Source organism: Phaethon aethereus (assembly GCF_964289735.1).
Source record: "Phaethon aethereus genome assembly, chromosome: 1".
Taxonomy (NCBI): domain Eukaryota; kingdom Metazoa; phylum Chordata; class Aves; order Phaethontiformes; family Phaethontidae; genus Phaethon; species Phaethon aethereus.
In genome coordinates this window covers 82,217,173-82,233,287 of record NC_138575.1, presented here as the reverse complement: position 1 = coordinate 82,233,287, position 16,115 = coordinate 82,217,173, and the positions used below count along the sequence as shown (strand labels likewise).

Here is a 16,115-nt window from a genome sequence, read left to right as displayed (position 1 = left end):
GTAGGTCCCTTCCAACTGGAACTACTCTGTTCTATTCTAATTATTTCCATACTTTTAATAGCTTGTTCTGTCTTTCTGCATTTGAAAAGCAGCTTATTAAATGTACTTTTAGCAAATGGTTTCACTAAAAAGGCAGAAATCCCATAACATACAGCCATAATGATCTCTACCTACATCTCCAAAATTAATAAAATTTTAAATAATTTGTGACTTTCAGAGAGCCAGTCTAGAAGCCTGCCTAACATGAACAAATGAGAGAGAAAGGAGAATGACACTGTTGACAATAAACTTGAAAATTATTTGCTGTACAAAGAGCTAAATTTTTTTATTTTTTCTTAATGTAGCTGGTGCTCCTACCAAACTCACTCCTACTATACATGAGCAACTGAAAGGGTGCCAACAGCCTAAGAACAACTATTTCTGCAGCCATGCAGGAAGCCAGTTTAGAAACAAATGACCTGCCAGATCACTGCACAGCTATTCAAACAAAGGCACAACTGAGAGGGTCATAAGGAGGACAGAAAGAGCAGGTCTGCTTAGTTCAGTCCTGCTTTTGGACAAAATAATAAAAACAATTCTTAAGATTGAAAGTCTTTGATTCAACTGTAGAGATAGAAACTGATTGTGCAACACTTCAATTCAGAGCCTAGCTCTCAACCTGTCTCCTCGTATAGTCTGTATTCATGCCTCCCTTCCAGCCCTCCTCTATACACTTAAATCCTAGCAAAATCAATCCATTCTAGACCTCCTCATCTTTGGCTCTAGTTACTCATCCTCATTTTCATTTCCAAAAAGCCATTTCCTCCTTCCCTAGCACACCTTGATAGCTACCAAGGAATAGTATTAAGAATAGCAGAAATTAAACTTATTCTGCCATATCTCAGGGACCTTTCGCTAACTCAGATGCATAACTACAGGCACAGCCCTTTTTGGTGCTCTATCATATTCAGGTCAAAAGGAAGATGAAAAATTTAGTGCTCCCAGGAAAAAAAAAAAAGTCTTATGTGTTTTGTTCATAAAGATAGCCAAAGACACTTTCAACTTCAGTGACCACACACTCACTCCTAAAATATGTGGGAATCACTATACCTAACATGGCTCTAACCACATGGCTCCATGCTAAGAAAACTTTATGGTTTTACCCTTCAGGGGAAAAAAAAAAAATTTTCTCCTGAAACTTGAAAAAAAATTCAGCCTAAAATAGACATCAGACATTAAAAAGAAGTATTTTGGCTAAATTTGGCCAATTTCTCTGGAATTTGGCAAATTTGTACAAAAAATGCACTGCAAATCTCTGCTAGTTCAAACTATATTTAAATCCTATAAAATGCGAAATTTTCATTAAAAAAACCTACTCATACCTTTTTAATTTTTAATTTTTCTTCTCCAGTAGTGCAAAGCTTGACTTCTAGGTTTGCAACAGCTTGTTGAAGGTAGCTCTTCGGTTCATCTGTCCTCTGTGTCTCAGCATCAACCAAAGCAGTGGTTGATGTGACCAAAGTCTTGTCTTCAATTACATTCAAAGACGCAACTGGAATATCTGCTTGAATCTAATTAATATGAGAAACAAAATGGTAAAGGAAATGGTAAAAGGAATTTAACATTCCAGTCAAGTCAAATTTCATTTCCAGATGACATTACAGAACATAAGAACTGTAAATACTAAGGTTACTTTTTTGAAACCACATTCCTCTGAAACTGGCCACGCACAGTCTCATATGTAGCATGTGCCGACCAAAAAGAAAGCTCCAACAATGGAACAGTAGCTAGCAATTCTAGGTGGATCCACATCAATTCTTCCAATCTCCTCAACTGCTTTTCAAGAATACTTTAGGAGAAGGCTTTAAGAAGGAAGATGGCACAGATACCTCAGTTTCCGATGAGGTCAAAATACTCAAAAGAGGTGAAAAGAGGCAGAAGTGAAACTGAATCATCTGTTTCAAAGCAACAGACTTATAGGGAAATAAACTCTCCTTGGATTAGTCACTCCATATTTTCACCCAAGGCAGACTGCACATAGCAGCTATGGAAAGGGAATACAAATTTTTTGTGCTAAAATAAATACCTCATGTTGAGGCTAGACCAACAGAATAAGAGTAACTGGGACATGTCTACAACATTTAGTTAATGCTATTTCAGTGAACTGTAGAAGTACAAAAACTGAAAGAAGCTTCTAGAACACACAACCCAAAACAGATGAAACACTGATAATAAGCCTACATTTTCAGAAAAGCACAAAAATAAATTAGGTGAGGTTTAAAATATTTTGTGGCATAATTAACAAAAACCAAAGCTTCTTTTTCTTCTAAAAAAAAAAAGGGGGGGGCACAAAAACTTATTTATATCACAGCAAAGGAACTTCAAAGGAAAAAAGTGGTAAATTAATTTCAGCTGCCACTTCTTCCAGCAACAGTTTGAAAGCCAAGAGCACTTGATATTTGGGGAGAAGTGGTGAAAGGAACATTTCAATGTGTTTATTAAAAGAGTTTTGACTGATCTGATTTAATCCATTCCTTAACACCTTTTATTCCAAACAGACATTCAAATAATAGATTGGACTTTTCAATTAATATCTCTCAAAAGATTCAAAAAAAAGAAACAAACCAAAATAGCAGAGATCTTGACTGTACATGGATACATAAGATCCAGTAGATAGAACAGCCAGAAAGAAAACTGCAGTTTGTGCTCTGAATTCCCCTTCTGTGAAAAGCGAAAGAGAAGCTAGTTGTGCTAATTCTACTTCTGAGTACTACTCAAGATTAGAGTCTGGCATTGCCAAAAATTGTGATGTTGGAACCTGAAACATTGAATTTTTTTGTAACGTGAAACCTCAAGAGGCCCTGGAGATACAATTATAGAAGAATACAGTTCTCCTAACATCCTCCTCTATTAGGTGTAAGAATATTTTATTATAGTTTTATGCCCACCGTTTTCCTTTAGTTTTATCCAAAAGTGCAAAGTCTGATCTCCATTTCAAAATAATGTTAAAGGACCTCCTCTCAACTCCCTTTAGTAACACTTCCTAATGTTGTATTCTTTAGTTTGCATTATTTCCTGCATTGAAAAGAGAGTTTATGGAACCATGGGTCTTTCAGTAGCTGACCAGAATAAGATGAGAAAAACTGAAACATGACCTACAACTAGAATTTGCACACATAATTATTCAGAAGTAACAAAGTGTATTTCTTATTTTTAGTAAGATTACCTAACCAAATGACTTCTTAGTTTTAAAAAATGCACCTAAGCCTTAGTCTTCTGGAATAGCCAAAGTGCTCTTTCCAGAGAACATACAAGCTAAAGTTGCTGGCCGAGATCAAACAAGAAAGAATACAGGTTATTCACATTTCACTGTTAGCCAAAATCAAAGAGTGTTAGATCTGTTGCGGCTGAAGAAAAGCATCCTGCCAGTAACATAAATTTACTTATCAATACATTGTCAGAGAGGCAGATGAAGAGCTTTAAACACAGAAAATGACCCTGTCTTGCATCAGTCAAAAAAGAAAACAAACATTCCTCCCTCTCAAGAAAAAAAAGAAACCGCAACTTTTGGATTTCTAAGAAAATTTCTTAGGTATCATTTGCATCTAGGCACATCTCTTCATTTTTTTTATACACTTTCCCCAGAATATTAGGCTGGGAACAAATACAAAACAGTAACTAATTAATTACTAAGACTAAGCTCATTACTATTGGCCACAGTCTTGCTGGAAATGTGAACATACAGATGCTGCTAAAAGGAAAAGCAGTAAGAGTCAGTTTAATCAAAACAAGTATTTTGTACACATTGTTTAAATAGCTCTAGAGAAATGCTTTTAATGGTCAGATTATAAAAAATCTGATTTAACCGTGAAATTCAACTTTCACCATAAGTAGCCCTAGGATTTGATGAGACTACCTGAAGAATAAGAAACCAAGTAAGTGCTGAAAATGAGAGGGTCACAAACTAGCCCAAAATATTGATTGGTTCAGAGAAAGACAAGACCACTTTCTACCTCAAGTATATAATGGTATGCATCCTGAAACAAGGACCTTTACAATCAATAAACTTGTTCAAATAGATGCCACTGCTATCAATGGCAATAAAAATTCACTTGGGAGGGTTAATCTATTTAATTCTCATCCACAGAAATCCAGCATTCTTTTGCTAATCTCCAGGCAGAAATTCTTAATTGTTTCATTAAAAACTAAGCACTTTCACCCCCCAAAACGAAGCTAAGATCAGTTCTCAGCAGTATTGCAGCCACAAGGAGAGATCAAGATCACACAACTAGGACTGTGTCAGATCACAAAAAAAAATTAAAATTAAAAAGATCAACTTCAAAAGTAATGCAGGGAAAAAATGTAAAATGTAATAAAAAGTAAAACTAAAGTTAATTGAAATGTAATTAAGTAAAGGTTAAACATTAATTCTGTAATCCTAAAACCACGTGAGAAAACATACAAGTATGACACATGTACAGCTGTAATCTTTACAGCTTTAACAGTAACAAATTTTTGTAGAACCTTCCTGCTATTGTTTCCTACTTTCATACCTAGCACTACAGTATGCCTTTAACTTTTAATAATTATTTAACACACTTACCTCTCACACTCCATACCGAAGTAGTATGGCGTCTCCCAGTTACAGGATTTAAACAAAATTTAAAATTTTTTTTACTTCGAAGTCTGTATCACAGAAATCCAAGGACATTTTGCTCTTAAAAGGCAATTCAATATAAATTTGCACAGAAAAGATACACTGCTAAGATATTTAATATATCAAGTTCCCATACTGAAACACAAAAATTGTGGTTTTACCTGTTCTTCAAGAACAGCTGGGTTTATAACATTGTTGAGTGTTTGAACAGCTGTTGCCACATTATCACCTGATAAACTGAATGAATCAGAAAGAACCAGGACAGGAGAAGGCACACAGTGCTCCAGAAGAACATCAGAAGATATATGGACTTCAGATACTAATGCAAGAAATAAAAACAGAAAACAAACAAAATATGAAGAAGCATTAAAAAATTAATTCTGTTTCTGAAATCTATACCTATCAAAACCAGTCACACTAGCAACAAGTAAAGTCATACTAATGTAAGGTTATGTACTTCTTACAATATAATTGTACTGAGAATAATTCCATACAAATTTCACAGAATAATAGAATAGTTTGGGTGAGAAGGGACCTTTAAAGGCCATCTAGTCCAACCCCGCTGCAGTGAGCAGGGACATCTTCAACTAGATCAGGTTGCTCAGAGCCCAGTCCAACCTGACCTGGAATGTTTCCAGGGATGGGACATCTACCACCTCTATGGGCAACCTGTGCCAGTGTTGTACCACTCTTACTGTGAAAAATTTCTTCCTTACATCTAGTCTGCCCTCTTTTAGTTTAAAACCATCACCCCTTGTCCTATCTCTACAGGCCCTGCTAAAAAGTCTGTCCCCATCTTTCTCAGAAGCCCCCTTTAAGTACTGGAAGGCTGCAATAAGGTCTCCCCAGAGTCTCCTCTTCTCCAGGCTGAACAGCGCCAGGTCTCTCAGCCTGTCCTTATAGGAGAGGTGTTCCATCCCTTTGATCATTTTGGTGGCCCTCCTCTGGACTTGCTCCAACAGGAGCATGTCTTTCCTGTGCTGAGGGCTCCAGAGCTGGACGCAATACTGCAGGTGGAGTCTCTGCAGAGCAGAGTAAGAGGAGCTGAATCACCTCCCACAACCTGCTGGCCAAGCTGCTTTGGATGCAGCCCAGGATAGGGCTGGCCTTCTGGGCTGTGAGCACACATTGCTGGCTCATGTCCAGCTTTTCATCCACCAGTACCAATACCCCCAAGTCCTTCTCAGCAGGGCTGCTCTCAATCCCTTCATCCGCCAGCCTCTACTGATACTTGGGGTTGCCCCAACCCGGCTGCAGGACCTTGCAGGACAGGTGCATTTGGTCTTGTTGAACCTCATGAGGTTCACACAGGCCCATTCCTACAGCTTGTCCAGGTCCCTCTGGATGGCATCCCGTCCCTCAGGCATGTCAACCGCACCGCCCAGCTAGGTGTCATCTGCAAACTTGCTGAGGGTGCACTTGATCCCACTGTGTCATTGATGAAGTTATTAAAGAGTACTGGTCCCAGTTCGGACGCCTGAGGGACACACTTGTCACTGATCTCCATCTGGATATTGAGCCATTGACCACTACCCTCTGGATGCGACCGTCCAACCAATTCTCATTCACTCAACAGCCCACCTATCAAATGATATCTCTCCAATTTAGAAAGAAGGATTTTGAGTACTATCAACTTAAGGACATTCACAATTGTACAGTCACACTAAATTTAGACTTGTACCTTACACAGAGGTTTCACAAGACAACTGCCATCAAAAGCAGTTTTAACTTTTTCCATTCACATAACCTTTCAGCTTCAGCATGATCCTTAATCAGTTTAAGTTAACTGTAAAACCATACTTATAATTTCCTAAGTTTTATAAATTTTAAGGGTAAAAAATTCTGAACTGTCTTAGGAGACATATACAAACAGCTTACCAAGACACAAGAAAAAAGCAGTTTTACATTTTAAGAGATCAAAAGATAACAAAGTAAATAACTCTCTAGCTAATAAAACTTATGCTTATTTAATACTGGACTGAAAGCTCTTCCATAACAATTTCCAATTAAGTAATAAAAATCCTAAACAGTGGATCATCATTATCAACCCGGCACAGTTCAGACAAACTAAACAAAAAGAAAGGAGAAGAGAAAGCTTTGCATACATTTTTAATTTAACAAGTCCTGCAAACTCTGATATGGTCAGGCATACAGGTATGCCTTTGCAGTACACAAAGGAGTATAGCCGATTGCTTTAGAAAAAAGCAGCTGACATTATTGTTACAAATTGAGTAAAATATAATTGATGCCACTAGCCTGGAGCAAGGCTCAGCCTCTCAATATCATGTCTAACACTGCACAAGTATGCATACACAGCACAAACAAGTGTATACATTGGCCTAAAGGCATTCAAAAGGACACACTAATCCTTGAATCCAGGAGCTCTGTATCCCATCTTCTTTACCTCCCAGTTCTGGGATTCAGGTTAATGTAGAGGAACATGCAAACCTCACCTAACAAAAAGAAGAAAGAAAATAGACCACAAGACAGAAAAACATCAGGATGTTAATTGCCACAATAGTAGATTTGGACACGTAAAAACAACAAAAAAAAAACCACACACACAAGAAAACGGCTGAGCAGAAAATGGAAACTTGGATGAAAATCCCAGAGGGCTGTACTTCAGCAAACAGACAGAACAGGAACTAATTTAGGTAATCACAACAAAACAATGGACTGGGACACAACTGCATCTTTAACAGTAAACTTTTATCCAGAATAGGAAATGGGACTTTTTAAGCTTCCTTTATATACCATAAGGTATCTGTGAAATCCTCCCCTTCCAAGGCAGCTTCCTATACCATGACCCACTCTGTTAGTTCAAATGACACATTGAGTGACAGGAGAGATGACCTTTTTGCTTCTAAAAAAACCAGTAAAGCCTCTGTTTTATGCTATCACTTAATACGCTGAATTTCAGTTTGAAATCAATTTCCGACAGACAGAAAACCAGCTAAAATAATACACCAGGAAATTCTGACTGAGCAGACAAGCTGTTTCTTGTACTAAAACTGTCAACTCACAAGGAAAAACCTAGCATGACACTGATCCTTGTGGTGTTAGCATTCATCCTTTGATAATGATCACCACAGTATAGACATAGTTCACATATAAATAGTTTACCACAAAAGTAAAACCAGAAACTCAGTCCGGATACAGATGAGGAATGGAGACTCACAGCGATTAAAGCTTAAGGTATTCACAGATTTTGCGGTATCCAATACTAGACATAAGACTTAATTTTTCAGAGAATACAGTTTTATGTGGAATCTTCTATGATCCAATCAAGTTTTCAGTGATTCCAGTTATAGTAATGAACGCTTAGCGTTTTGAGGGAGAAGAAAAAACAGAAACAAAACCTCTACCTCTTAACTTGTCAAAATAAAGCCCAGGAAATGAGGACCAACAACTGGTGACCACCACTGAACACCGTGGTTTAAAATTATTCAACTAAATACATGACCTTGCAGAAGACAAGAAAAGGCGGCAACTTTCCAAAGTATCATTGAAACAGTAATCTTTTCACTTTCAGTAATGTTAAAGATTCATAAGTTAGACATGCCTAGAATTCCATGTGCTACATCTGTAATTCAAGCCTTTGAATTAATTCCTCTTGTGTATATACTGGTGAAATTGCATTAGCATTTTAGTTCATATCAAAATTTGCTTATGAAGATGACCCTTCAATCATTCCTACTTACCATGCCTTAGTTAACAGAATGGAACAGTTTCAGAACTCCTGAAACAAAAACCTGCCTCTGATAAAACTACCTGACTGGACTGCAACAGCTAACAGACGTTCAAGTCCACAGGACCAGGCTAACTGTGATCTAGACTAAAATAAAACTCCTGAAGCACATCTAGTATGGATATTGGCTTTTCATCACCACTTTACAGATCCTCTCCTCTTCAACTGCTGCACCACCTGCTATGATACACAGCCATCCTGATAATAATGACAAAATACTCTTCCATAGTACCCTGCCCTTATGCAATATATCTCCTCTAACTTCTTTAGAAGGCAAGGCAGGAGTCTGCTAGTCCTGATGAATTTCCAAATAAAACTGTTATTGTTCATTGATCAAAGCTGCAGCGCTATAAAGAAAAGCAGCATGTACTCAGTTACAGGTATATCAAAAGTCATATGCCCAAGAAGGCCTAAATAAAATGCAGATATAAGTTATTGCCAGAACTGTACTTAAAAAGAAAAACAACTGATAATTTCTGAACTGTTGACTTGCCAATATTAAGAACATTCTATCATAGGTTTGTATGTAAGAAGTGACAAAACCATGCAGTTTGTTAATAGAAGCAGAGATCAGTAACAGCCTGCTATCTTGGTCATACAAGAAAAAAATCACCTTTATCCTAGTAATGAAGCTCAAACAATTATTAAAATCACTGGGGCATCAGAAATTCTGAAAACAAAACCAAGTGGATGAACACGAACTGTTAAATCAATACTCCATGAGTCGTATACTTCATACTGAGCTTCAGAATGAAGACATTAGATATGAAATATAACACTAATTGGATGTTATTTATATCTAGCAATTAAGAGATGATATGTCAGCAGGGCTCTGAGCAAAAGACCATATAATAATTCCTTGACATACTTTCATAGAACGTTGCAAACTACTTGCAGCACAGTTCCCCTACATGTAGGTTTCAGATGCTAAAAAATAAAGAAAAACTAAATTTCCATCCTCAACTACATATGTTTTTGATGATAGAATTCAATGACCCTTTAAATTATACTGTATACACTGTAAAGTGTATAAATTAACATTTTCAGCTAAAAGTAGCACTCAGATAGAAAGTTTAAGACTGGTTTTGTGTGTCCAAATTTCAGCAGTCTGCTTAAATCCCAGCCCCACATACGGTTGCTCAGGCACAACTGTAAGAGGCAGGAAGCTGTATTGTACAAGGCAGGATTTTCTGTCAACAGTAAAGTTAGAACAGGAACAGAGGGATCTACAGCCTGCATAATGCTGAATAAGCAGCTCAGGAAAAAACAAACTGAAAATTACTGTATTTACAGACATCAGCCAATTTATTTTTGCCAATACGTAGCAAACTAGCACAAAACAGAATATGTAATGCATTCTAAAATATGTAACTAACAAATGCCAAATAAAATTAACCTATCATGGTCAGACAAAAACAACTTAATTTATGAAAGAACAGAATCTGTTAAAAAAAATCATCTTATTTTCCTGCTAAACAAAAAGCAACAACTAATAAATTTAATTCAAAATAGACGAAGTATTTCCTGTACTTACACTGCTTTTAGCTCAATGTAAATGGATAACTATTAGAAAGCATTAAATTGCTTAAAGGATGAGTGGAGGGATATATTAATAGATATCAGCTGACACCCAGTATGCCCATAATAAATGTTTTAAGTCTCAAATGGCATGCATAGCTTTCTGCAAAGCTGTAGGAGTTTTAGTAGGTTCCTTAGCAATTTTCCCTTTTGTTTCCCTTAGCAAATTTCCCAATTTTTCCTTTTCCAAAAACAACACTTTTAATCACTGTATTTGCATATCACCAGTTCACCAGAATGAGGTGCATTTCCACATCGGTTGGGGAATTAGAATTAGGATCAACAGGTAAAAGTCTACATAATGAGTTGATAGCAATTTCTCTGTTGACTTCAATGAGCACGAAAGTCCTCCTATTAACAGGAAACACTTGTCTGCTTCTCTACACATACCAGTTTACAGCGGTACATCAACATAAAGAGGAAGAAAAACCACTCTAATGTGCTTTCAAGATGATTTCTTATAGTTCACAGCAGAAAGCTCTTCCCCACATTTTATTCTTCCGACTCCAAACTATTCTAGAAAATAAGTAATTACATATACTATTCCAACATCATAAATCTAAGGTCATATGCAAATAGTAATTTTATCTTCTAACTTTTTATTTAAGCAAAACTTACATACAGCTACCAAAAGTTTAGAACACTACAACCACTTAGTTGAACCTCAGAAACAAGTCTTCCAATATTCAATGACTATACAACAAAAGAAAACCGAGAACCCATTCCCATTAGTTTTGTATTTTTTGTGGGTTTTTTCAATTGTTTTCCAGGAAACTGCCAAAATATTCAGTAAATACGACCATCTTTTAAAAGAAGTTTGTCAGCTGTAAGGAAGAGAGGAGGTAGTATGTAATCTAATAAACATGCAACAAGGCAATCTTTTAACCATGTGTGAATTCTAGATATTCAAATCTGAAAAGTTATATGACTCACTTTCAAAGCAGTATACCCCAGGTAATGTAAATGTGAGAAGACAAAACCAAGGCCATTCCAGTGTTAAATGGGACTGTATACTATTATCAACAGAGACTCTTGAACACTGTCCAACCATGGTAAGGAATGAAAACAGTTCTCTCCAACCTCCTTAGGGATATATTAGTTTCCTACTACTATTTCCCACCCCTCCACCACCCCTCCCAAGTCAAGATGTTAGTATTCTGCAGAAAAGCAAAATTTACTATGGAAAGAAACAACTGAAAACAACCATTTCAATACAACAGCTGAAAACAGCACCTTTCAAACCATGCAGATGTCTGCTTACATGTCTGCACACTAGTACAGATCACTCCATCTCATATTTTTTATAGACTTCAAAATATCTGTTCATTCAACACTGCAAAGACGACCATCAGAAATACTGATTTCTTAGTTAAAACATGAAAAATAGGCTTTGCATACATACAGTCCATCTGCATTGTTAATGAAAGAATATTAGAACATGGAGAAAAAACTCTGCAGTAATTTGGAGAATATTCTGTTATTCAAGCAGGCATTGAGAATCCTCACTATCAGACCAAACATAAAACTTGGCCAAATTAATCCAAAGGGTAAATCAAGAGCTTCAAAATTATATACGCTACCTCCAGATCTTCTTACATTGGTAAGCATATTGACATGACACAAAGCATAGAAAAGATTACCAAAAGAACTTAAAAAAACTCTAAATTAATAGAGCTCCTTTGACACACCTTTGCTCCAGGAAGTACAGAAATAATGTTTCAGTCAAAAATTAATGAGTGAAATAACCTTGGATCAATACAGACTGGAGGCCATATATAATGTATGTGGCCAAAAGGATAGAAGAAAATTAAAGAAAAATGTTATCACGTAAGCAGCCAAACCAGTGAAACTTCAGAATGCAGTATGGTTCCACATTAAGACATGTAAAGGTACATGGCTGTGTGAGCATTACAGCCTGCAAAGACTTAGTCAATACAATTGATGGACACAAAAAAAGATACTCAAGCTCTAGACAAGCATGTAGAGACTCAGGTCCTGTTCCTACTATTCACTATAAGCAACAGACGTATTATTCATAACCTTAGAAAAGCAGAGATAACACCAGAACCTGTTGACATGCAAGCACAGTGCTAAATTTCAAGATCCTCCTTACAGGCATAAAGGTACACAACCTGATACCTACAGAAGTGCAAGAAAACTGACAGTTTGTACATCTCTTTCAGGGAAAAAAAACACTAAAACAAATAAACGTAGGCACTTCAGCATTCCAGTACACACTTACTGAATTGCAAACTGACATTGCTCTTAAAACCTTATTTTTATTAAGTTGCATAACATTGTGTTTCTACTACTAAGCATCTAAAGAAGAAACAAAGCAAAAGTGACTTACAAATAATTATTTCTTTCATTGAAATATCTTGCTTATCAGTTGCAAGGACCATTCTAGAGTCTAAAGTACTTGAAAGTTACATTCTTAAATAAAAAAAGTGTATCAAGTCACCCCCACTAATATCTCTGAAGTCAGTAACACCACATTCACAGTTAGGTTTGGCCACTGCATTAACAAATATCTCAGTTTAAGTATTAATTTTCAATAAATTAAATTATTTGAGAACAGCATAACTGTTAGATTTTTTTCCTCAAAAAAGTTAGTTTATGAATCCAAACAGCAAAATGCCCTGAAAAGTGTCTTACAATGACAAACCAAGATAATATCACGAGTTTTCTGGCCAGTTATAATTAACACAGTCAGCCTCTTTGATTCTCTTCTGGGAACCAAGACGACTAGTTGTAAGGCACTAGAATATTCCATAATTTATTTGAGAGTTCTTAAAAATATTTTTTTGTTTTCAGTTCTGAAGTGTATTTAAGTCTGAGACTTAAACATAAGACTTAGTACTCCATTATTGTTCTTAGAGAGACCTCATCTTTCCAAACAAGAACTTTTTATTCCCAAAGTGGTTTGATGTGGAGGTTTTTTTGCTTGCTTTTTTTTTTTTTTAATAGATTTTCCTCTTTTTCAGCTTTACGAATACATTTACTGAAACCAAGCTAAGAAAACACTGATGTCTGAGTAGTTCCCTCACATCTCTCCAAAGTCCAGACACTGGACATACAGTATTGATTCTTTTTAGTACTTGCTCATGGTAAGGCTGGAAAGAAAAAAGGAAATCCATAACATACATAATGACACTAAGTAAGAAGGACTACTTGTTTCTTCCTCAGTTAAACAATCAGAAGGAATAGACACAATACAAGGTGGTTCTTTGGACTTTGCTAACAGTAGTAGCAAAGACTAAGTAACTAAGTAACTAGGTAACAGGACTGCACAAATACACGCTGTTTTTCTTTAATTACTTCCTCACGCCTTCATACTTACAATGTATACTTTCTAAGAGCTAAGGTCTTCAGATCAGGCCTGCTTCCTATTTTCATGTTTATACAGCATCTGGTATGATGGGTTCTAATTCAAACTTGCAACCATGAGAGACAAAAAAGTAAATAATTTCGTTCTCACTTTCACCATTTAGAATAAAAACTGTGTCTTCCTATTAGGTGACACTGCTAGAGAAGCCTAACAGAAAGAGGTGCATGCTCACTGGTAATTGCCCTGGTGGAAGGGGAAAGAATGGCATAATATTTCTACTGTAGAAATTCTTATTTTTCTCCCTTTCTGAACCAGCAACCACAATTAATAAACTTTTTCTGATTTTAAGTACTGCATAGAAAAATACTATTTGCACATATTAATACACATTTTATCATACTGTAAGCATGTGTATTGGAAAATCAACACTTAAAAAAGATAGTAAGAAGTCCAAGACAAATTTCAAGGGCAAAATTGCTCTCAAAGATTTTACAGTAATAAAATATTCTGAATGCAAGGGTTTTCCTTTTAATTTTTAAATACTTAAAATACCTTGGTATAACCTACCCTAAGACTTACAAAGACTTGTGTCACTTACAAATCATACTTCCATGTTACTCACAAATCATTTAAATTCTACACACCATATTAGATTGAAATTAGACTTCAAGAGATACAGTGCACAGCTATATTGGATGTGTGAAAACACATTTAAATATGTTACTAAATTTAAGCAGTGTTTTTGAATAACAGTGAAACTGACAAGATGAATAATAAAGTAATTTGGGAAAATATTGTTTCCTTATTATTTGTTTTCCTTTATTTCAATGACAAATAAAACAAATTATTCTGTAATGGATGAAAGCCAGAAATAACTAAGTAAGTAAAATAAAATAAATAAAAACATTTTAAAAATATGATTTATGGAGAGCTCATATTGACAAATCCCTGTCTTATTTTTAAAACTATAATTAGTTTGTATAATTTATTCCACATAATAATATAACAATATAAAAAGGTAGAAATCTTTAGTTTCTGACCAAAGAATAGAATGTGGTGGTTTTTTTCCCTAATGCTGCTAAAGTGATGTTTCTTTTTGTGAAAGCAGTGAAATTTAGACTAAATTCCCACAACAAAATCAACTGCCAATCAGCCACATCTCCTTAATCTTTTATTTCTACTGATACTGTACATTCATCAACTATCAATGAGCTTGTATTAATTTCTTAAATTCCAGACAGGCATGAAGCATTTGTATAAATTAATAAAAGTAGCTCCATAATGTTTCAGCTTCTACTTGAAATAAAGGATGTGTAATCTACTTTGTAACTTTAAAAACTACTTAAGTAAAAAAGATCATTCCCTGCCCTCCCCCAAAGCAACTAAAAGACTTTATCACAAAGAAATCTAAGGAATTTCTTTGATGAGGAAGCAACATGTTCAAGTCCTATTTTTAAGTTTACTTTTTTTATGTTTTCCCATCATTTGCAACAGACCTTCGATACTCAAAAGTAAGAATATCCCTTGAGTGAAGAAGTTCCATTTCTTCTTCCTATGAGATGCTAATCAGCCTTTGAACTGGAAAAACTGTATTTCTCTTTCATTCCTCAAGAAAGTTTAACTTGGAGAAGTGCAGCTCCCCAAAATAATAACTCAGGAACATTCTTATCCTACGTTTTCACTACTGCCTATTCTTTTATTGTGTATATACAACTTTCTGGGTACTAATGTTTACAGTGAATACAGAAGGATAGCAATACATTATTACAAATTTTTATACTGATTTTATCAATACCTGTAGGAAATGCTGCCCAAGCAATAGCAGGGGATGTAGTCTGCTTTTCACCAGTTCCAAACTCATAACTCTCTGCTGCCTAGAAACATGAAAAAAAAGTTACATATATTACAAAATGATATATATTCCTATAAAGATAGTTGAAAATAGTTACATTTCAAAATTAAGTCATCCAAATAACATACCTCAAATCCACCAAAGTCATCGTCATCCATCTTTCAATTGGTACTAGAATATAGCAGAAATCTTGTTTTAAAAACAAAAACAAAACCACTAAATTGTTATATCACCTGTACTCATTAAATGGCAATAAAAATTTTGTAACACCAAAAAGTATGGTGTTAGTTTTGAAGGACAGACTTGGGTAGAAGTCACTGTGGTAAAAACCTACAAGCCCAGCAGTATGAAGTAAGAAAATGCTCTAGACTGCAGGAAAATGGGTATATTTCACTGGCCAGTCTCATAAGAGAAATGTGCTTATTTTATGATCAACTAGGAGACAAAAGACAAAATGACTCATATATTTGTACTTCAGTTACATGACAGATGAGTAGAGATCTTCACTTGGATACAACTGCTCCTAGCTCATCTATGTGCTCTTCATAACCTCATCACTTTCTTATTTAGAAATGACTATTCAGAATTTCATCCAAGTACTCATCTCCACAGGTTACCTGAAGTCTTCTTAATTTATAAGTTCTACAGAAGATCAAGGGACCTAAATAAGAACTTTTTCCACACAGAGAATGCAAGGGCTAGAACTGCAAAATCTCTCTTAGGAAACACTTTCTTTATTGATCAGGATAAATGAAAAAATTGGGTATTTTACGATGGAATTTTAATATCTTCAAGGGAAAAGGTAAGTACTGCCCACCAATATTGTCAAACATCTTTTGGAAGCAAGAATGTAGAAAAAGCTTTCCAAGAAAGGAAAAAAAAAAAAAAAGATGGCACTTTAAAAGCTATATCTGTTGCTCTCAAGTATAACAGTCAAGTCCCCAGTACCTCAACAAATGGTACTGAAAACAGC

At 35.5% G+C, this 16,115-nt stretch overlaps 1 protein-coding gene across 1 annotated transcript in view; it reads right to left on the bottom strand.

The window, feature by feature from the left end:
- CCDC91 (coiled-coil domain containing 91) overlaps positions 1-15,300 on the bottom strand; it is a gene marked incomplete at its 5' end in the record, with an annotated part of 133,582 nt that extends 118,282 nt beyond the window's left edge. The window contains 4 exons of the mRNA XM_082011971.1: positions 1,362-1,550; positions 4,798-4,955; positions 15,086-15,164; positions 15,271-15,300. Of these exons, the coding sequence (XP_081868097.1) occupies positions 1,362-1,550; positions 4,798-4,955; positions 15,086-15,164; positions 15,271-15,300 (456 nt within the window). The remainder of the gene's footprint in view (positions 1-1,361; positions 1,551-4,797; positions 4,956-15,085; positions 15,165-15,270) is intronic.
- Between the last annotated feature and the right edge of the window lie 815 nt (positions 15,301-16,115).